This window comes from Eleutherodactylus coqui, chromosome 10 (assembly GCF_035609145.1).
Source record: "Eleutherodactylus coqui strain aEleCoq1 chromosome 10, aEleCoq1.hap1, whole genome shotgun sequence".
NCBI classification, from domain to species: Eukaryota; Metazoa; Chordata; class Amphibia; order Anura; family Eleutherodactylidae; genus Eleutherodactylus; species Eleutherodactylus coqui.
In genome coordinates, this window is record NC_089846.1 from 97,076,450 (window position 1) to 97,099,518 (window position 23,069).

Here is a 23,069-nt window from a genome sequence, read left to right on the forward strand (position 1 = left end):
CCCTTAAAAGGGATTGTCTTTGATTTTTTTTCTGTAAAAAACATGTTCTCCATGCAGTAGCATAACAAACGGTCATATACTCACCTCTCCTGGCTCCCTGCATGTCCCACAATGCTGCTTGGTCCTCCATCCTTGGGGTGTGTTTGCAGTCAGACTGTGTATGGGATGCCACAGGCAGCTGCAGCCAAGAACAGAGCACAGCACTCAGGGGAAATCCATAGTGGCGGTGGTGGGCACAGCGGGGAGTCGGGAGAGGTGAGTATATGACTGTTATCTTACTGCATGGGGAACATGTTCTTGTAGAAAAACTACAACTCGGATAATCCCTTTAAACAATGATGGAATGAATGCAGAGTCCTCTGTGGGGAACGACGAGGATCAGGAGCCGCCTCTACAGTTTTTAGTCATGGTTTGGGGTATTTCGGTGGGGATTAGTGACGTCTTCATCTGCTGCTAGTTTTAGCCTCTTGCATTTTTGCTCCTGATCTCCTTATTTTAGTGACACGGGCCGCACCTCACCTTCACATACCTGAATGATTTGTCTCCGAGCAGCACGTCAGTCGCCTTCATGCCCTCTTCACGCAATTATTCGATGTGAAGTGCATATTTGTGGGATGTGTCAGCCGACGCGACGCAGGAAGAGCTCAGAGATGAAGAAATACTATAGAATTGAACAACTGAGCATCTCAGGGTGTCGCCTCTCACAATGACACACAGGGGTTGTCACCGACTCCACATAAAACCCCCACAGCGAGCCGTCATCCTGATATGTGGCCGCCGTCGCACTAGTAACTGAAGAACACCACATCATGAGGACGTCACAGCTCTGCCTTCTTCTCGGGGTTCTTCTAGCAGTTTTTGGATGTTCAGGTAAAAGACAAAACTGGATGATGAAAAAACATCCCAAAACTTTCTTCATACTTTAGATTTGTTTTTGCATTTTCAGCACAGAAGAATAAGTTGTAAACTAGTGGGGGCGATTGGGTGGAGGGGTGGGGGGTCTTGTAGTTACACTCGTTCTGTAATCTCTCGTGTCGGGACATGATAAACATGTAAGACCAATGATGATATAACGGTGGAGAGTATTACGTGATCTGATGGAATTATATACCCCATACTATATTTTTGTGGGATGAGGTGTATTTTATAATCGTATCACTTTGGCGTACTAATAATGAATTGTTTCACTCTATACATTTTTATTTTGGAAAAAGCCCAGAAATTCTGCCATTAGTTTTTTTTTTTTACGGAGTTTACAGCGCAGAATAAATGAAAAGTTATCCTGAGGGCTTAAAAAATGAAGGTGATTTTGTCAGGTTTTGCGGACTTGAAAATCATGGCCGCAAAATGTGACAAAACGCAAGTATTGATTTCACTGGTTTAGTTTTCACTAGCGCGATTCTTGCAGGAAAAAATGCTACGCACAAGAAAAAATTGGACGTGACATACATTTAATTTTTTTTTTTTTTTACCGCACCCGATAGTGTGAAATTTAAACAGTAGGAAAAAAAGAGTTTTGACTTGCAGTGAGCGTATTTGCTCGTGCGCTCGTCTGCTTAAATAAATAATGTATTTTTGGGCATACTTTGTCGCATATTCCGCTCTAAAATACGTCGTCCCTACATATATTTAAAATTCATGTTTGTCCCTACATATATTTAAAATTCACATTGCAGAAAAAAATGTGTTCACTGTTGTTTTTTCATCTTTTGTGTCGATTTTTGACACAAAAATCAATTGGATTTCAAAATATTCGTCAACTGCAAAAGAATATGCCTAAAAACATTGGGGGGGGGGGGGGGGATTTACTAGATGCCGGGTTTAGTATGATTTGGCCCAGCGCATAGCATGCGTAATACATGAAGAGGCGCACACTTTGTCATTTTTTCAACACATCCCAGCAGCTCCATGTGCCTTCTCACATCAGGTGCAGCCTTCAATCAGAATGTCTTTAAGCATCAGACAGTGGATTGGAAAGGGTTAAAAAAAACGCAAAAAAAATACGCAAGTGCGTAGGAGCTCTTACAGAATCACATCTCACATTCCCAGGACTCCAGCACTAAAAGGCAGCAGTGGCGATCACTGTCCGGCCATATATTAATACCGTAGGAGACATCGCACCATATCCGACCCGCTGACTGCACGGCTGAACTTACTGCTGCTGTTAGAGCTTGGCAGATGTTCACCCGCCCGTCCCATCCCTGCAGTCACACTCCTTTCTCCTCTTCCGGATATCTGCAGCACTGTTCTCTCCTGTCCATCACCCGCTCATGGTGCAGAAAGTTCTTTCTCCGTTACACTTGGACGGGTATCACTGCCGCACCTGTGCTACCTGCCATTCTTACCTTAGTCTGCAGCCGCTCCTAGTGCTTCAGTCCTGGTTATACAACTATTACACAAAGATTGGCGCACAGCAAATGTCAGATTAGACGGTTGAAATCTAAAATGACAAAAAAGGAAGTGTTCTATCTACATGGTCACGGAGCACACTGTAACCATTATGTTATAGGGTGGTGCCTGTTATTACTATACACCATCCTATCAAAAGTAATTGGACCCCTGCATAGGATTCACAAGTAGTGTTTATTTGCATGTATTAATACTTAGTGGGGTCTCTTTTGACAGTAATTACATCAGATACTCTCAATGGCATACTTTCTATTAACGTCTGACACACTTCAGCTGATATTTCCCTCCATTCATCCTGCAAATGTCTGGTGAGTTCTCTAAGAGAAGATAAATGCTGTTCATATTTCCTGACCCAATGTTCCAGTTCATAGATGTTCAGTGCGGTTCAGGTCGGGACTCTATGTAGCCGGTCCAATCATGGAACATCCATATCCTTGCACCAATGTAAAGCAGTATTGGATTTGAGACAAGGCGCGTTGTCTTGTTGGAAGTATGGCCGAACATTTCCAGAGTATTACCACATTGTCGGCAGCACATTATTGTAAAAAATGTCAGGATACACCTCTGTGTTCATGGCACTTGTCATTACACCCAACAGACCAAGACCATCATGCCATCTAACACATCCCCAGACCATAGCAGAACCTCCGCCATATGGAACTGTGGACACAACATACTCCGACAAAAGGCATTCCCCCAGGAATCATCCATGCTCCCATATATCCATTTGATCAAAAGATGGAGTAGCGTGATTCAACACTCCATAGAACATTCTTCCATTGCTCAACTGTCCAATGACACTCCTTACAACATTGCAGATGGGCCAATATATCTTTTTTTAAGGGAATTCGGTGAATATTTGCAGGATCAATGGAGAGAAATTTTATTTGAAGTGTATCAGACATTAGTAGAAAGTATCTGATGTCATTAGGGCCAAAGTATCCCCACTAAGTATTAGGGCAGCTTCACACTCGCCACAACGCAGCGTATTTGCCCATGAACACGGTTTGAAGGGGAATCAAGGAAAAAAGAAAGATCAGCAGCAATCACCACTATACCAAGATATGGCAGAGTAACCGGAAAAAGATGCTCGCCTCAATGGGACTGGATCCACGGTTCCCACCAACATACCAACGAATTATGCATGAAAGGCAGCATAGGACCACATATGTGAAAAGGTTAAAAAGCCTTTATTTTGCCCATGGTACAGGCGCTGGCAAAATAATGGTTTGAAGGGGTACATAATCTGTATGTTGAACACGTGTCTGTACATAGTACTATACTTATTGCGAGTTCACAAACGCAAGTGACATACCTTTTCCGTAAATGTAATGGCTGTTTAAAGCCTAGTGAGATCCAGATGTCTTCTTTTGCATGCATTTTGCGCAGTGTCCCACCATTTCCCTTACATATTTTCACACCTCCCATAGGCTTCTCTGAGACTTTTGCTGCGCAAAACGCAAGAAGATAGTGCAGGTCCTACTTTTTCCTACGCACACGAAATGCAAAACACTCTTATGTGGACATACCCATTGAAATCAATGGATTCTATTCTCTGTGTTTAGCGCGTTCAGATTTTGTATGCGCAAATGCCTACGCAAACACGGACGTGTGAAGAAACCCTTAACATATGGAAATAAAAACTACTTGTGATTCTTGTCCCGGTGATCGGCTACTTTTGGTAGGATGATGTATATTGTGCTGAAGTCTACAATGAATGATTAAGAGAAGAAACACTTTATGATTTGACTCTATTGCATGGGATGACACTGTGACAATATTTAAATATCTATTAGAGTTTTTACTAATTCTATGTTGTTTTTTTTCCAGCAAGTACAACCGCACCGACAAGTGTAACCACTGCAACAAATACGACTACACCAACTAGTGCTGAATCAACTCCTTCTACAACAACCAACATTACTCAGCCTTTAACCACTTTATCAACCACTGTTGTAACACCAACTTCAGCTAATTCTTCAGCAAGTACAGGCTCACCTATAAGTAGTAGTTCAACTGTTTTAACATCATCTAGTACTGCTCTGACGTCAACCACTACGCCAATCAGTATAACATCCATTTCAGCAAGCTCTTCAACAAGTACAACCCCTCCAAGTTCAACCGTTTCAACAACAGCTGTTGATACTCAACCTATAAACACTACATCAACCGCTGTCACAACACCCACTTCAACTAGTTCATCAGTAAGTACAAACTCACCAAACTCAACTGCTTCAACATCAACTAGGGATCCTCAGGGTTCAGCCACTACATCAACCACCAGCTTGGCTAGTTCATTGTCAATCATAGGCACATCAACATCATCCAGTACAACCACACCTACAAGTACTTATTCAACTGCTTCACCAACAACAGCTATTACTCAGTTAAATACTAATGCATCAACCAATGTTATAATAACACCCATTTCTACTAGTTCTTCAGTAAGTTTAACCACACCAACAAGTACTGGCTCATCTGCTTCAATAATAACCAGTACTATACTACCTTTAACCACTGCGTCGTCCATTACTGGAACAGCATCAACTGGATCAACTGTGTCAGTAATATCCATCACTAATGAAACTGTTCCTAGTGTATCTAGCACATCAATCACTGCAGCACCCACTTCAAATGGAACATCAACCGGTTCCAATGCAACAACAAATACAGGAACAACCATTTCTTCATCATCCACTATTTTTCTACCTATTACTAACACATCAACCAATTCTCTACCCTCTAATACAGAATTAACTTCTGCAGCAACATCCTCCGTTACACAAGCAGTTACAGCTGGTACTACCATCAGTAACTCTTCTACATCAAACGTCACTGATATTAGCACAACCAAAACAACCCCCAATTCTGCTGGTAATGTAATCGGAACGAGTCCTGCAGCAATAACTGTTAGTACAAATACCAGCACTACTACAGAATCTGCTGCCACTGGGACCACAATCACTACCACATTGTCTGGATCCACTCCTCCTGCTATTACTAATAGTACTACCACTACAGTCTTCACAATGGCGGGGGGCGCTGTTTCTAACAACACAAGCTCCCCGGTTAGTGAGAATATCGCTGTTACGTCTTCAGCAGTACCTACTACCGATAATAACAGCACTATGGCTGCAACTATATCCACTCTTTCCAGGACTGCTAACAGTATCTCCAACACATCTGGACTAAGTACTACAAGTACTGCAACTTCAGGATCAACTGCATTAAGCTCAACAGGGAACATGGCTACAGTTACAAGTACTGCAACTTCACTAAATTCAGCTGCTACCACCATAAGCCTCACCACCTCACCTGGATCCAGAACTTCCATTAGTCCTATTGGAGGCCGTAATTTTACAGCCCTGACTGGATCCACCACTTCTATATCAAGGCCAACTAACGCAGCTACAAGTGGCACCACAACTATTAAAGATAATACTACTGGAACAAGCTCTTCACCAGTAGTTACTAGTAAGTGACCAAAGTATTCATTCTATTTCATTTCTTGCTCTATCCTCAGTGTTAGTGAGGAGTGAACTTTTGCAAAATTCTCAGGTCAGTCTAAACTAGTTTGAACCGAATCGGAAGTTCAACAAAACCCCTAAAACTGGTGTATAGCACCGTCCAAGAGCCATAAAAGCCCTGTCTGAGAGTATATGCCAGTCACTCTGAGTGCATTATACAAGACGTTTAAGGCTCTTAGACAGTATTATACACCAGTATTCAGAACTAGTGTTGAGAGAACTAAGCCAGTAGAACCCTGTTTCTGGTAGAACATTGCCAAAAGCTTGGTTTGGGTTCATGCCGAACTGAACTTTTAGCAAAGTTTGACTTGAAACAGGTTCTACTAGTTCGGTTCACTCAACACTGCACATCACATTATACAAGAGGCAAAAGTTAAAAAGGTGGCCCTCCTCCCACCCAAATTGGTGATGTGAAAGTGCAGGAGTTGAGTACAAATTTTCCGCCCTGTGCTGGCACAGAAGATTCCCACCTCGGGCAATTTGTTTTTTACATATTGATTTCCAATGTACTTTTAGTTGTGATCATTTCTTGGCTCCTCCCTTAGAACGCAACATTGGAGACTACTGACTTACTAGGATGTCTTTTTTTCTGCACTATTATAAAACATTTCACATGTATTTTATCTCAATAGATTCCAATGAAGGTTCATCAACCCTAAGTACTATCACCTCCACCCAAACAACCTCCGACCAATCTGCAGGTAAGTAGCTCATATTTTAAGGTGATTTCAGCTTCAGTAGTTATATGTAAGTCTGTAGAAGAGAATTGTTGTGAGTGACCATTTTGTAGATAAACCCTTCAGGCATGACCGTGTAGCAGGCTTTTTGTGCTTTATGGCCATTGAAGGGAATCAGAGTCAAGTAGCAGAGAAATGCCATAGATTATTACAGTCTCTAGGAAGTGATGTAGCACAGACCCCTCCTGTAAGCCCAGGGAGCATACTATCATTATCTTGTATTATCTGTGCCTCCAGGAGTAGAATAGAGCTTTCATTGACTCATCATCTAATGACAATGAGATGACTCTGCTCATTGAGAACAAGTCTATACTGCAAAGCTGACAAGCTGCTCCAGTGACTGGAAGTTTTCCAAAAAAAATTATTTATCTGATTAGTTATATAAAAATGCAGCAGCAAAAATAAAAATACATTTTTGATGATCCATTTGCCTGAAGATTCACAATTCTATTTAAGAATAAACTTTCCTAACAGTTCAGAGTATGCATGGAACGCCCCTCCACTATATAATGCGTTGGGAGATGCCAGAATAGTTTTCTCATGTTTTGCGTGAGTCTCTGAGAACCTCTGTGTTCCTCTGTATATGCTTAGAGGATTGCTGGGTACTGTAGATTATAATGTATATTGTAAGCTGATCTCTTTTCCATGATCAGACTGCTGCTGCCCTATCATAACGTAGGATTAGTATATACAATAGGTATATAATGTTCTGATTCTCTGATATGTACAACATTACAGAGTGTTTTCTGTCTTGTAGTTCCGTACTGGGGAATTATTCTTATTGCACTGGCCTCCATATTGGGTGCCGTCCTCATTGCCTGTCTATTATATGCGGTAAGTACATCTATATAAGTGGTGTTTTGTCTAACCATAGAGGGGGTATAATAATAATAAGAATAATAATCTTTATTTGTATAGTGCCAACTGTATAAGCAATGGGACGCCCACCAATCACTAGAATGTGAAAGTGGGGGCTGAGCATGTGTGCTATTTACAGATAAGCAAGCGTACTCGCTAAGGCAAACTACTCGAGCGAGTAGTGCCTCATGCGAGTACCTGCCCGCTCATCTCTAAAGATTCGGGTGCTGCCGCGGGGCGGGGAGCGGGGGGGAGATCTCTCACTCTCCCCCCCCCCCCCCCGCTCCCCACTGCTCACTCCCGCAACTCACCGCTCACCCCCGCCGGCACCCGAATCTTTAGAGTGGGCAGGTACTCGCATAAGGCACTACTCGCTCGAGTAGTTTGCCTTAGCAAGTACACTCGTTCATCTCTAGTGCTATTGCTTCATACAACCATTTGTGTGTCTTCCATATAACGCTCATGTTGGACTGCATCTCTGTATTACTTCTCCTCATGAAACTGTCTTGTTGAGGAGGATCACCCTATTCTGGAGATGACAGGGATGTCTTTGATCGGATAACTGTACAGTATAGAATACAATGTATATTTTTATGCTACATGTAAATATATCTTTCTTACAGATATTAGCATATTGGGGCTCCTCTTCTGCGTACGCTGTCAGCAGTATTCCCAACTATTTCACTCATTATGGTTGGTCAAATTCGGCAAGACCATCCTTTGTGATAGACCTTGACAAAGAAGTAGAGTTGAGGGAATACTAGAGAAGACCATCAGTCTCAACGGGCGGCTGTTACTAACATCATGGCTGATCCTAGAGAAAACAGAACTGCAAGAAACAGAATGCTGGACCCCGACAGTCAGAAAGTCTTCATGGACAAAAGTTCTTGGCACTACACACGACACAATAAGAAGGAGATGATACCAGTATTTTACCACAGTGTAATATGTCTATAGTTATGCTTCTTGCGCTCTATACAAATGACTCTGAATACTTTAAAAGGGAACCTGCCACCATGTTTACACTTATTACACCCCTATAACTTATAAACAGTGATGTAATGGGCATTCACCTAGTTACTATGCTAACCACTCCAGGCCGAGCATTCGTGACTAAAACTTTTCATTTTCCAGGTATGCTCAACTCTGGATGGTTAACAAAAAAAACTATGTAAATGCTCGTTTTATCACATTAAAAACAGTATTTAACAGGTGTAAAAATGGTGACAGATTTCCTGTAAGATAACTTTTTATGCTGCAGTTTATTTTACTTTTCAATAGCTTTTCAATGGGTTCTGTTGGGTTACGATAACCATAATGTTTCAGAGGCTTAAGATAATGTGTCACAAAAAGTTACTGTAGTCAAGTTAAGATTTGCTACATCTGTAGATGTCATTCTGAGGCTGAGAGTATAAAGGTTGAAAAGACCAAAAGGGGAAACAGCCCATGATGGCCCTTTTTCAGCCCTCTCCAATGGTCTATGTCCTTATTTCACTGGGATCTGTTCCTCGTTCTGTACTATATAAGATGTTTTGTGGTAGGTTATAATATTTCTGTCCCTTTATCATGATGAGCCACCATTGGGCCCTGCAGAACTGGTGCATGAAGAGAAAACCTGACAGGTATCATCTGCAAGAGCAAAACCAGAATATCATGGGAAGGAAAATACAGTAAGATAACCTCGATATTAGAAAGACGCCAGTGATCTGTATCTGGTGACGATGGGCGGGGATGGAAGGATTTATGACCCCGTGAGGTCCACTCTGGATCCTGACTGGTGAAAGACATTCCAAATAATGGCTTCATCCTTCCCAGATCTCATCAGTGTAGACATAATCGACATGGAGCTATGCAGTAGGGCTTGGGGGTTCATAGGATGGACTATAAGGATAAGGTTAGTGGGACCCACAGTCTTACTTGTCTGAAAGGAGATTTCCCGGTAAATTCTATTGATAACCTGTTCTTGGGATCCCATGTGATTGCCAGGTCTACTACAGTGCAGAGGGGCCGGATGTTCTCATCATAGTTGGAGGCGGAAGCATCAAAGAGTACTTCACTCCTAATGAAATCAAAGGGAGCTGAAACTTCCTATTACACTTCCACAATTCCACCTTCGGCATTGGGGACGGCCGTGAAAGTATAATAAGCAGCACTTCCATTGACTTCGATGAGAAGACAGCAGTATTATAAGTAGTGGCTGGTGGGTATGGTGGAAGGGGCGGGGAGGGGGGGGGCAAGGGGCAGCTGCTTCAGGCTATATCCCACTAATTATGTCACGCCTCTGTTATTTGTGTTTCCGCAGACAGGGTTCCTATATACAGATCTCATTTATGTCTTTTTGTTTGTTGAACACTGGTGTCTGTAGTAAGATTTCATATTTCTGGACTCATAAGGGTTCTTTCACACGGGAGATAATTGTTCTGCAACGCACAGTGGAATTGATGCTTCGGAAATCCGCACCAAAATCCACGTGTGTAAATGCAGATTTTGATGTGGAATTGCCGGCAGAATTAAGCTATTGTCTATTTCACGCCAAATCTGCAAATTCTGCTGCCAATTTTGTCTGGTGGGGAAGAGCCCTAAGACGCCCATATTGATATCAGGCTGGAAACCTACCCACAAGGACATACAGCTATTTTGACAAGAGCCATTGGCTCAGCGAGAAGAGGCAGTTAATGATGCAGCAGTTTGCATCATCAGTAGAGATGAGCGAGCGTACTCGCTAGGGCAAACTACTTGAGCGAGTAGTGCCTTATGTGAGTACCTGCCCACTCGTCTCTAAAGATTCGGGAGCCGGCGGGGGGCGGGGGGCGGGGAGCGGCGGTGAGGAACGGGGGGGAGATCTCTCTCTCACTCTCTCCCCCCTGCTCCTCTCTGTTCACTCCCGCAACTCACCGCTCTCCCCCACCAGCACCCGAATCTTTTGAGACGAGCGGGCAGGTACTCACATAAGGCACTACTTGCTCGAGTAGTTTGCCTTAGCGAGCACGCTCACTCATCTCTAATCATTTATAGTCTCTGCCGTCATTTATAGTCACTGTTGTTTCGTCATTTATAGTCGTTGCCGTCATTTATAGTTGCTGTTGTTTCGTCATTTATAGTTGTTGCCGTCATTTATAGTCGCTGTTGTTTCGTCATTTATAGTCGTTGCCGTCATTTATAGTTGCTGTTGTTTCGTCATTTATAGTTGTTGCCGTCATTTATAGTCGCTGTTGTTTCGTCATTTATAGTCGCTGTTGTTTCGTCATTTATAGTCGCTGTTGTTTCGTCATTTTGAACGTGAGTTTAACATGTAAATAAATTATTCATTTTTAACTAAAATGTCATCAATTTCTTTGATATTTAGTGCAAATAAAGATTAGGAAATAAAAAATAAATAACACTGCGACCGCCATCAGTGGATTTTGTAAAACGTTTCAAGGTGCAGAAACAATGCAGTTCAGATTTGTCTTGTTGCCTCCATAGTTCCGCAGATTAAGACTTTTGTTCATTGTTCTGATGCATCAGACCAGGGAGGGATAATATACTGTTAGTGAAAACTTGTCTAAGTCATCGTACACACAACTGGATTTCTGCTTTTACAAGTTCTCATTGGCATGGAGCCCATAAGACACTCCTCATGGAAGACGACAGATGTTGATGAGTGATTAGTGGAATAATCAGTTTGTGTCGGAATCGGGACGAGTTCACCAAAATCATCATGAATCAGCAAGGCCGATTCCAACTCCTATTAAAGTCAATGGGAGTAAAAGTTGGGTTCATTAATTTACCCTCCAGAAGGTCAGCAGTGCAGTCACAACCCCCCAAATATAGCAGGAATACAGCCAAACATCTGGGGAACACTGTACTCCTCCAGGAAATTGGTCAAAATAGCATAGAGTAATGTGGGGGGTCAATAGTAGCACACGGGTGTCACTGAAAGCAGAAGAAAGACAATAGAGGGTCTCCTAGATTACAAATTGTGCCAAAGGAGATGGCAAGTGAGATGCATTTATTAAAATGTGATTGTTCTCAGAGCGAGAAACCAGGTGATTCTGTAGATATAATGCCTTTTAATGGCTAACAAAAATGCATGATGTTATAGCAAGCTTTCGGACCTCTCCGGGTCCTTCCTCAGGTCAAATGGAACAAATATAAAGATATATTTAGTAAATACACATGATCACATGTGTTTTACGTCTTTAGATTTGTTCCATTTGGCCTGAGGAAGGACCCTGAGAGGTCCAAAAGCTTGCTATAACATCATGTATTATTGTTAGTAATAGAGCCCCCATAGTGGCCCCAGTGGTAATAATGAACCGCATAGTGGCCTCAGTAGTAATAGCATCCCCCATAGTGGCCGCAATAGTAAGTGACCCCCATAGTGGCAGCAGTAGTAATATTGGCCCCCATAGTGGAACCAGGAGTAATAGTGATTCCATAGTGGCCCTAGTAGTAATAATGTCCTCCACAGTGGGCCCCAGGAGTAATAGTGACTCCAGTAATAATAGTGACACCCATAGTGGCCCCCGTAGTAAGTGTTACCCATAGTGGCCCCAGTAGTAATTGTGACTCCCATAGTGATTCCAGTAGTAATAGGGTCCCCCATAGTGACCCCAGCAGTGATACTGACCACCCATTTTAGCCCCAGTAGCAATAGGATCCCCCATAGTGGCCATTGTAGTGATGACCCCCCCATAGTGGTCCCAGTAGTAATAGGATCCCCCATAGTTGTGTCAGTAGTGATATTGACTGCCCCATAGTGGCTCCACTAGTAAGTGTCTCCTATATTGATGGCCCCAGTAGTAAGAGTGCCCTCCATGGTGGGTCTAGTAGTAATATTGTCCCCTATATTGGTGCCAGTAGTAGTAAGTAACACCCATAGTAGTTACAGTAGTAATTGACTGCTAGCATCCCTACGGGCATTCCATTCACCCAATCTGCAACACAGGTCCGGCGGTGGCTGCAACTATTACTGAGTCTGTGCCCTCTGATCTCTTCCCTCAGCGTCTGTGCGGCATATAGGATGGAGCACAAGGACAATGGGAGGAGAGGTCAGTGGTCACAGACTCTGCACTGATGGACCGGAGCTGTAGGCTGGGTGAGTAGAATGCCTAATAGTTTGCTGCATGGTTGGTTGGCCACATAAAATGAGGTGGTGGGCCGGATTCAGCCCACGGACGTTCTGTTTGACTTGTATGTTGAATGGCATTCAAGTGAATAAACACATCTAAATATCTCTTTTAGCATTTCCATCTTTCCTGCAGCATCCAAGGAGCAGATCCACAACTGAGGAAAAGGCGTGGTAGATAAGGGTTTTCTGTCAAGGATGGCTCTACCATCTCCTCCCCTGAGGTTATATCAGGACCTGTCTGAGTTTTGTCTTGTCCAAGTCACAGGGAAAGGGCAATTAGCGGTTACCTTGAATCTTCTTGTCACTCGTGACGTCACCATTCCGTCCTCTGTGGTGAAACATGTTGTAGGAGATAACTTAGTCAACACACAGGGATAACTTTATGGATAAACCAGGAAAGGTCGGTAATGTCCGTTTACTGTAACTTAATAATGGTTCAACAGTAGATTAGCACAGATACAACCATAGAAGATGGTGTGACAGAGAGGATACTCGGGACAATCCGGACAATCCACAGTCGTAGTTATCTGTGTGATCCCGCTCTCAGCGATTCTCTTTCTCTCTCCAACTCTCTAACGGTACACACTCACGCTTCCTTTGCCTTCCTTCGCCAAGCAACGACTCCTTCCTCACTCAGTGCTTAGTGGTAGCACTGGCACATCCTGGGTAAATTGCGATTTTGCGCGATCGCCATTTTAACATTACAAGTCCCATAGACCTCTTCAGAAAAAAAAATGCTGCGAATTTCGCAGGGAAAGAAAAACTCCAGTGGGTAGGCACCCTAAGAGAGATCAGGGAAAGTGCTGCTGCTGCTATAGGGACAGTGTTAGCGTCTTCAAGAACCACAATGGTCCTTCTTAGGGCCACAGCTCACCTAGTGCATTACTGTTGTGGCTGCTGTGAGCAGTTTTTGCACTTTTTTTTTTAATGTATATCGTGCGTGCAGGCTATACGGTTCTCAGGCTACAGTCTGTACTTGAGTATGAGAGCAGTATTGGTCAGGCAGGGACAGTGGTAGTGTAGAATCCTTTCTACAAGAACCCCAACGGTCCTTCTTAGGGCCACAGCTCACCTAGTGCACTACTGTTGTGGCTGCTGTGAGCACTTTTTGCACTATTTTTTTTTTATGTATATCGGGCGTGCAGGCTATAGCGTTCTCAGGCTGCAGGCTGTACTTGAGTATAGGGGCAGTTTTGGTCAGGCAGGTACAGTGGTAGTGTAGAATCCTGTCTACAAGAACCCCAACGGTCCTTCTTAGGGCTACCTGTGACCATGTGCATTGAACTCCATGGTTGCTGGGAGTTGTAGTACCTCAGTATTGCACAACAGAGCCAGCGTGCAGCCTTCATGTAAATATTTTTCGGTCCGCAGTTAGTGTAACGTCAGCGCTGTCCTCCTCTAAGTCTATGCTAAGAAACCACAAATTTTTTACACCGCTCTGTGTTACATGCTGTCTCAGAAGTGTACAGTTTCAGACTCCCATAGATTGAAAGTGCAATACACACTGCATAGCCTCAGCCTGCATTGCATCGGAAAAAAAAAGGAAATTTTAAAAATAAATCCTTTTTATGGCTGACGGTGACCCAGTGCATTTGCCTGCGTGGCCTGTGGGACTTCACGTCCATCCAAACTGCATAGTGCACAGCAAGGCCTGCGTGCAGCCTTCATTTACTGTAAATATTTTTCTGTCCGCGCTTAGCGTTACGTCAGCGCTGTCTGTCTCCAAGTTTACGCCAAGAAACCACAAATTTTTTACACAAGTGCACGGTGTGTCTGACACCCATAGATTGAAAGTGCAATACACACTGCATAGCATCAGCCTGCATTGCATCGAAAAAAAAGGACATTTTAAAAAGAAATCCTTTTTACGGCTGACGGTGACCCAGTGCATTTGCCTGCTTAGCCTGTGGGACTTCACATCCATCCAAACTGCATAGTGCACAGCAAGGCCTGCGTGCAGCCTTCCTTATAATTTATCTCTGCCTTCATTTTGCGTTATATTACTGCTGGCAGCCACCAACTGCGCAGCAATAATTCACAAACATTTTTACACCGCTCTGTCTCTGCTCGATTCTTAATCCACCATGCTGAGGGGTAGGGGTAGGGGTAGAGGATGTGGACGCGGGCGAGGACGCGGAGTTCCAAGTGAGGGTGTGGGTATAGGCCGAGTTCCTGGTCCAGGCGAATCACAGCTGGCTGCTGCGGGAGTAGGAGAGAGGAAAGTTTCTGGGGTCCCCAGCTTCATATCACAATTTTTTGGTCCACGTCGTAGACCTTTATTAAAAACCGAGCAGTGTGAGCCGGTCCTGTCGTGGATGGCAGAAAGTGCATCCAGCAATCTATCGACCACCCAGTCTTCTACGCCGTCCACTGCTGCAACTCTGAATCCTCTGGCTGCTGCTCCTCCTTCCTCCCAGCCTCCTCACTCCATGAAAATGACACATTCTGAGGAGAAGGCAGACTCCCAGGAACTGTTCTCGGGCCCCTGCCCAGATTGGGCAACAATGGTTCCTCTCCCACCGGAGGAGTTTGTCGTGACCGATGCCCAACCTTTGGTAAGTTCCCAGGGTCTGGGGGATGAGGCTGGGGACTTCCGGCAACTGTCTCAAGAGCTTTCAGTGGGTGAGGAGGACGATGAGACACAGTTGTCTATCAGTGAGGTAGTAGTAAGGGCGGTAAGTCCGAGGGAGGAGCGCACAGCGGATTCGGAGGAAGGGCCGCTGGACGATGAGGGGACTGACCCCACCTGGTGGGATAAGCCAACTGAGGACACGTCTTCAGAGGGGGAGGCGAGTGCAGCCGCAGGACAGGTTGGAAGAGGCAGTGGGGTGGCCAGGGGTAGAGGCAGGGCCAGAGCGAATAATCCACCAGCTTTTTCCAAAGCATACCCTCGCGCCAAGCCGCTGTGCAGAGGCCAAGGTGCTCTAAGGTGTGGCAGTTTTTCACTGAGACCACGGACGACCGGCGAACAGTGGTGTGCAACCTTTGTCGCGCCAAGATCAGCCGAGGAGCCACCACCACCAGCCTCACCACCACCAGCATGCGCAGGCATATGATGGCCAAGCACCCCACAAAGTGGGACAAAGGCCGTTCACTGCCTCCGGCTTGCACCACTGCCTCTCCCCCTGGGCCCCAACCTGCCACTGAGATCCAACCCACCTCTCACGACACAGGCATGACCATCTTCTGGCCTGGACCCACACCCTCACCTCCGCTCTACTCGGCCCCATCCAGCAATGTCTGTCGGCGCAGCGTCCAGCTGTCGCTAAGAGAATCGTTAGAGCGAAAGCACAAATACGCCACCACGCACCCGCATGCTCAAGCTTTAAATGTCCACATAGCCAAATTGATCAGCCTGGAGATGCTCCCCTACAGGCTTGTGGAAACTGAGGCTTACAAAAACATGATGGCGGCGGCAGCCCTGCGCTACTCTGTCCCCAGTCGCCACTATTTTTCACGGTGTGCCGTCCCAGCCCTGCACGACCACGTCTCACGCAACATTGTACGCGCCCTTACCAACTCCGTTACTGGCAAGGTCCACTTAACAACGGACACGTGGACATGCACAGGTGGGCAGGGCCACTATATCTCCCTGACGGCACATTGGGTGAATTTAGTGGAGGCTGGGTCCGAGTCAGAGCCTGGGACCGCTCATGTCCTACCCACCCCCAAAATTGTGGGCCCCAGATCGGTGCTTGTTTCTGCGGCGGTGTATGCCACCTCCACTAAACCTTCCTCCTCCTCCTCCGCCAATGCAACCTCTACCTCGCAATCAAGACGTGTCAGCAGCAGCACGTCGCCAGCAGTCGCTGTCACGCGGCGCGGCAGCACAGCGGTGGGCAAGCGTCAGCAGGCCGTGCTGAAACTACTCAGCTTAGGAGAGAAGAGGCACACGGCCCACGAACTGTTGCATGGTCTGACAGAGCAGACCGACCGCTGGCTTTCGCCACTGAGCCTGCAACCGGGCATGGTTGTGTCTGACAACGGCCGTAACCTGGTGGCAGCTCTGCAGCTCGGCAGCCTCACGCACGTGCCATGCCTGGCCCATGTCTTTAACTTGGTGGTTCAGGGGTTTCTGAAAGGCTACCCACACTTGTCAGACCTCCTCGGCAAGGTGCGCCTGGTCAGCGCACATTTCCGCAAGTCCAACACGGACGCTGCCACCCTGTGGACCCTGCAACATCGGTTTAATCTGCCAGTGCACCGACTGCTGTGCGACGTGCCCACACGGTGGAACTCTACGCTCCACATGTTGTCCCGGCTGTATGAGCAGCGTAGAGCTATAGTGGAATACCAACTCCAACATGGGCAGCGTAGAGGGAGTCAGCCTCCTCAATTCTTTACAGAGGAGTGGGCCTGGATGGCAGATATCTGCCAGGTCCTTGGAAACTTTGAGGAGTCTACCCTGATGGTGAGTGGCGATGTTGCAATCATTAGCGTCACCATTCCCCTGCTATGCCTCTTGAAAAGTTCCCTGCAAAGCATAAAGGCTGACGCTTTGTGGTCGGAAACGGAGGCGGGGGAAGACAGTATGTCGCTGGATAGTCAGAGCACCCTCATGCCTATATCTCAGCGCATTGAGCAGGAGGAGGAGGAGGGGGAGGAGCCTGAGGAGGAAGAGACAGCTGGGCCCACTGCAGAGGGTACCCATGCTGCTTGCCTCTCATCCATTCAGCGTGTATGGCCTGAGGAGGAGGAGGAGGATACTCAAAGTGATCTTCCTAGGGAGGACAGCCATATGTTGCGTACGGGTACCCTGGCACACAGGGCTGACTTTATGTTAGCATGCCTTTCTCGTGACCCTCGCGTTAGACACATTCTGGCCACTACGGATTACTGGGTGTACACACTGCTTGACCCACGGTATAAAGAGAACCTTTCCACTCTCATTCCCGAAGAGGAAAGGGGTTTGAGAGTGATGCAATACCACAGGGCCCTGGTGGACAAATTGATGGTAAACTTCCCATCTGACAGCGCTAGTGGCAGAAGGCGCAGTTCCGAGGGCCAAGTAGAAGGGGAGGCGCGGAGATCAGGCAGCATGTTCAGTGCAGGCAGGGGAACACTCTCCAAGGCCTTTGCCAGCTTTATGGCTCCCCAGCAAGACTGTGTGACACCTCCCCAGTCAAGGCTGAGTCGGGGGGAGCACTGTAAAAAGATGGTGAGGGAGTATGTAGCCGATCGTACCACCGTCCTCCGTGACGCCTCTGCTCCGCACAACTACTGGGTGTCAAAGCTGGACACGTGGCGCTGTATGCCCTGGAGGTGTTGGCTTGCCCTGCGGCTAGCGTCTTGTCAGAGAGGGTGTTTAGTGCATTCTCATTAAAGCATTGAAACTTCCACCTGAACCAATTTTTATTTTGACTGGGCTGCCTCCAGGCCTAGTTAAAAATTAAGCGACTAATGGGTTTCACCTGCCGTCTGGGTTGGGCATGGGCAATTTTTTGTGGGGTACATTTGTACTGTTGGTACATCAATTTTTCGGGCCCTCGCCTATAATGTAATCCAAGTAATTTTTATGGGCTTCGTCTGCACTCATAGTACACCACTGTGTCTGGGGTTGGCCTACACTTTTGCTACAAAAATGTAACTCTGTTCTGCCTACCTATACTTCTGCTACAGTAATGCTACAGGGGTCTGACTATACTTCAGCAACAGAAATGTTACTTCGGTCTGCTGATACTTCTGCTCCTGAAATGGTACCTTGTTTGGTGTATACTGTTACTACTGTAATTTTACTAATACTGGGCTCTGCCCATAATGCTTCAACGGAAATGTTAGTGGGGCAGGTCTATATTGCTATAACAGAAATGTAACTAATAGTGGGCTCTGCCCATACTGCTTCTATGTAAATGTTACTGGGGCCTGTCTATACTGCTACTACTGAAATGTTACAAATACTATGCTCTCCCTACACTGCTGCCAGGGAAATTTTTTTCTGCTGCTTTGCCTATATTGCTTCAACGTAAATGTTACTGGGACCTGTCTATACTGCTACTACTGAAATGTTACAAATACTAAGCTCTCCCTACACTGCTGACAGGGAAATGTTTTTCTGCTGCTTTGCCCATACTGCTTCTACATTAATGTTACTGGGACCTGTCTATACTGCTACTACTGAAGTGTTACAAATGCTGTACTCTCCCTACACTGCTGCAAGGGAATTGTGAATCTGCTTCTTTGTCCATACTGCTTCTACGTTAATATTACTGGGGTTTGACTATACTGCTACTACTGAAATGTTACAAATGCTGTACTCTCCCTACACTGCTGTCAGGGAAATGTTTTTCTGCTGTTGTGCCCATACTGCTTCTATGTAAATGTTACCGGGACCTGTCTATACTGCTACTACTGAAATGTTACAAATACTAAGCTCTCCCTACACTGCTGACAGGGAAATGTTTTTCTGTTGCTTTGCCCATACTGCTTCTACGTTAATGTTACTGGGGCCTGTCTATACTGCAACTACTGAAGTGTTACAAATACTAAGCTCTCCCTACACTGCTGCAAGGGAATTGTAAATCTGCTTCTTTGCTCATACTGCTTCTACGTTAATGTTACTGGGGTCTGACTATACTGCTACTACTGAAATGTTAAAAATAAATATGCTCTCCCTACACTGCTGCCTGGGAAATGTGAATCTGCAGCTTTGCCCATACTGCTTCAACGTAAATGCTACTGGGGTCTGTCTATACTGTTACTACAACTGAAAAGTTACTGCACTCTGTCAATACTGCTGCAAATGAAATGTTACTGGGCTCAGCCTACACTGCTGCAACGAAAATGTTAAAGGGGTGTGTCTATACTGTTACTACTACTGAAATGTTACTGGGGTATGTCCGTACTGCTGGAACTGAAATGTTACTGGGGCCTGTCTCTAATTATACTACTGAAATGTTACTGGGGTCTGTCAATACTGCTGTTAATGAAATGTTACTGTGGTCTGTCTATACTGTTGCAACTGAAATCTTACTGGCGCCTGTCCCTAATGATACTACTGAAATGTTACAGGGGTTTGTCTGCACTGCTGGAACTGAAATGTTACTGGGGTCTGTCTGCACTGCTGGAACTGAAATGTTACTGGGGCAAGTCGCAACTGATACTACTGAAATGTTACTGGGGTTGTCTACACTGCTGGAATTGAAATGTTACTGGGGTCTGTCTAGACTTATACTACTGAACTGTTACTGGGGTCTGTCTATACTGCTGCAAATGAAATGTTAGTGGGTTCTGTCCCTACTGCTGCCAATTAAATGTTACTGGGGTCTGTTACCACTGAAATGTTACTAATTCTCGGCTCTGCCTATACTGCTGCTACTGCTATGTTACAGGGTTGTGGAAACGGAGGCTTGCCAAAGACATGATGGTGGTGATGCCGCGCTATTAGGTCCCCAGGCTCGACAAATTTTCAGCGACACGGTTACTGGTAAGGTGCACATAACCACGGACACGTGGACAGGACACGTACTGCCTGAAAGACATCCCCCTCCTCCTTCTCCAACAATGAAAACATTCTTGGCAAATGCTTTCGCAGTGGTCCATCTGGCGGCAGTCCAAGAATTTCACCTTAAATGATACAATAAGAGAGCCCCCCCCCCCCCCCGCCACAGCCCCCTTAATCCTGGCCACATCCTGAAAACCAACTAAATACAACCGCGGTAGTATTCCGTTATCCCTAGCTGAAGCTTTCAGCCGACTGGTAGAGCATTGGTGGCTTAAAACTTGTTGGTACTGCTAAGTCCAAAGATTAGCGTACAGCTGATGTCGGAATACAGGTGACGATAGAACACACCATCCCTGCAGGGCAAGGGACTGAATGGCAGCAGGTACCGACCCTAAATGGAAGCAGGCCAGCTGAGAACCACATACTCCCTGAATGATTTTGGACTGAGCGATGATGAGGCCTTTACTTGTGATCATCTTTGGTAATTCCTAAGAAAGATCCGTGGTAGTAGCCGGAAACTTGGATTGCTGTTTGCTAACACTTTGAAATGGACAACGGAAACCATAGGAATGAAGCCTTTCCATTTTCCAGCTTGAGATGAGGAGTGCAGACTTTCAGTACCTTGAGTATCCTTTTCATTGCAATCAAATGCCCCTCTCTTGTCTTAGAAAATACTAGCTTTTCCACATAGGTGTTGTCAATCTGTCTATACTGTTAATACTGAAATCCCATTAATACTGGGCTATGCCTATCCTGCTGTTACGGAAATGTTACAGGGGTCTGTCGATACCATTACTACTGAAATGTAACTGATACTGTGCTCTGCCTATATTGCAGCTACTGAAATGTTACTGGGGTACGTCTATACTGTAACTACAGAAGTGTTAATAGGGTCTCCCTAGACTTCTGCAACATAACAGTTAGTGGGGTGTGCGTATACCTTAGCTACAGGAGTATTACAGGGGTCGGTGCATACTATGGGTGCACTAAGTGTTCCCATCATGGTGTTCCACGTACATGGCCCCCCCAAAAATTACCCAGTCTGACTAGGGCATGCAGTGTGGGCCGAAGGAGCCCATGGGTGGGTTCCAGGGAGCCACCCATGCTGTGGGTCCACACAGACTTCACATTAGGGAGTTGTACCTGCCTGTGTCGACTTATAAAAAAATCCAGTCTGACTGGGGCATGCAGTGTGGGCCGAAGCCCACCTGTATTTAATCTGACGTTACCTCAGCTGTGTAGGGCAATGCAATGGGATTTATTTATGTACCGCCGGTGGCTTCCTGGGACCCACCCATGCTGTGAGTCCACAGGGACTTCACATAGGGGAGTTGTACCTGCCTGTGTGTCTACTTATAAAGAACCCCAGTTTGACTGGGGCATGCAGTGTGGGCCGAAGCCCACCTGTATTTAATCTGATGTTAGATCTGCTGTCCAGGGCACTGCAATGGGATATATTTATGTACCGCCGGTGGGTTCCAGGGAGCCACCCATGCTGTGGGTCCACACGGACTTCACATTAGGGAGTTGTACCTGCCTGTGTTGACTTATAAAAAACCCCAGTCTGACTGGGGCATGTAGTGTGGGCCGAAGCCCACCTGTATTTAATCTGACGTTACCTCAGCTGTGCTGGGCAATGCAATGGGATTTATATTTGTACCACCGGTGGCTTCCTGGGACCCACCCATGCTGTTGGTCTACACGGACTTCACATTAGGGAGTGGTACCTGCCTGTGTCTACTTATAAAAACTGGGGCATGCAGTGTGGCCTACTATCCAGAGCACTGCATTGGGACAAACTTCAGGAGCAATACAGCGCTAATGAGACGTGCACAGCTACGCTAGCATTGGAGTCCGCTGTAGGCCCGCGATTGCTGAGGGTTTGTACAGAGGCCTATGTCCTGGGTGCAGTGAAAGTCCGCTTCCTGCCTAGCATTGCTGAAGCTGTGGGCCGAGGCCTATGTCGTCGGTGCGGTGCAAGTCTGCCATGTTTGGCCGCTCTGATTTATTTATTATTCATGTCTTGGGTTGCCTAGGACCCACCTATGCTGTTGGTGCACACTTAGTTCCCATCGCGGTGTTTGACCTGTCTGGCCGAAAGACATTGACTGACTTGGGTAGGGGGCAGAGTGCAGATGGCTTTTCCCTTGCAGTGTCGATTGACCAATGCGACACCTTGACAGAATGAATGCTGTGTGACACATGGATTCCCCATTACTATGCCCACATTTGCAGCTCCTGATGGAGGTGGCACAGGATTTAATTTCTCATTGCTTCTGTACAGCATTGTGGGCTATCGCCCCGCCCCTTTTAAAGAGGGTTGCTGCCTGGCCCTGCCAACCCTCTGCAGTGTGTGCCTCCGATTCCTCCTCATGGCAGACACACTTATAAATAGACATGAGGGTGGCGTGGCTATGCAGCCAGCGTGTGGCATGAGGGCAGCTGAAGGCTGCGCAGGGACACTTTGGTGTGCGCTGTGGACGCTGAGTCGTGCGGGGGGAGGGGGGGGGTTGGGCAGCATGTAACCCAGGAGAAGAGGCAGCGGTGAGGCGCGCAGGCAGTGCTAGTGCTTAGTTGGAGGTAGTGTGGTGCTTAGCTAAGGTGTGCCTTGCTAATGAGGGTTTGTCCGCAGTAAAAATTGTTATGGGGGGGCACTCTTGCCGCTATTGTGGCTTAATAGTGGGACCTGGGAACCTGAGATGCAGCCCAGCATGTTGCCCCTCGCCTGCCCTATCCGTTTCTGTGTCGTTTCCATCACTTTCTTGGGTTTTGCAGATTTTCACCAATGAAAACCTTAGCGGAGCATGGGTACTATACAAAAATGCTCAAGTCGCCCATTGACTTCAATGGGGTTTGTTACTCGAAACGAACCCTCGAGCATCGCGGAAAGTTCGACTTGAGCAACAAGCACCCGAGCATTTTAGTGCTCGCTCATCTCTAGTTCCCACCTATACACAGAACAGGACTGTTCATACACCATATGT

The 23,069-nt window shown here is 46.1% G+C and overlaps 1 protein-coding gene across 1 annotated transcript; it reads left to right on the top strand.

Annotated features, from left to right (window-relative positions):
- Positions 1 to 651: 651 nt before the first annotated feature.
- Positions 652 to 9,730, top strand: LOC136580749 (uncharacterized). Its single transcript, XM_066581575.1, has 5 exons — positions 652 to 870; positions 4,240 to 5,883; positions 6,569 to 6,637; positions 7,431 to 7,507; positions 8,155 to 9,730. The coding sequence occupies exons 1-5, from the start codon at positions 810 to 812 to the stop codon at positions 8,293 to 8,295; spliced, it is 1,992 nt and encodes a 663-aa protein (XP_066437672.1). The 5' UTR covers positions 652 to 809; the 3' UTR covers positions 8,296 to 9,730.
- The last annotated feature ends 13,339 nt before the right edge of the window (positions 9,731 to 23,069 follow it).

Coding starts and splice junctions, on each gene's coding strand:
- LOC136580749 (XM_066581575.1), top strand. CDS start 810: ATGAGGACGTCACAGCTCTGCCTTCTTCTCGGGGTTCTTCTAGCAGTT. Junction 5,884..6,568: donor CTCTTCACCAGTAGTTACTA/GTAAGTGACCAA, acceptor TTATCTCAATAG/ATTCCAATGAAGGTTCATCA. Junction 6,638..7,430: donor AACCTCCGACCAATCTGCAG/GTAAGTAGCTCA, acceptor TCTGTCTTGTAG/TTCCGTACTGGGGAATTATT.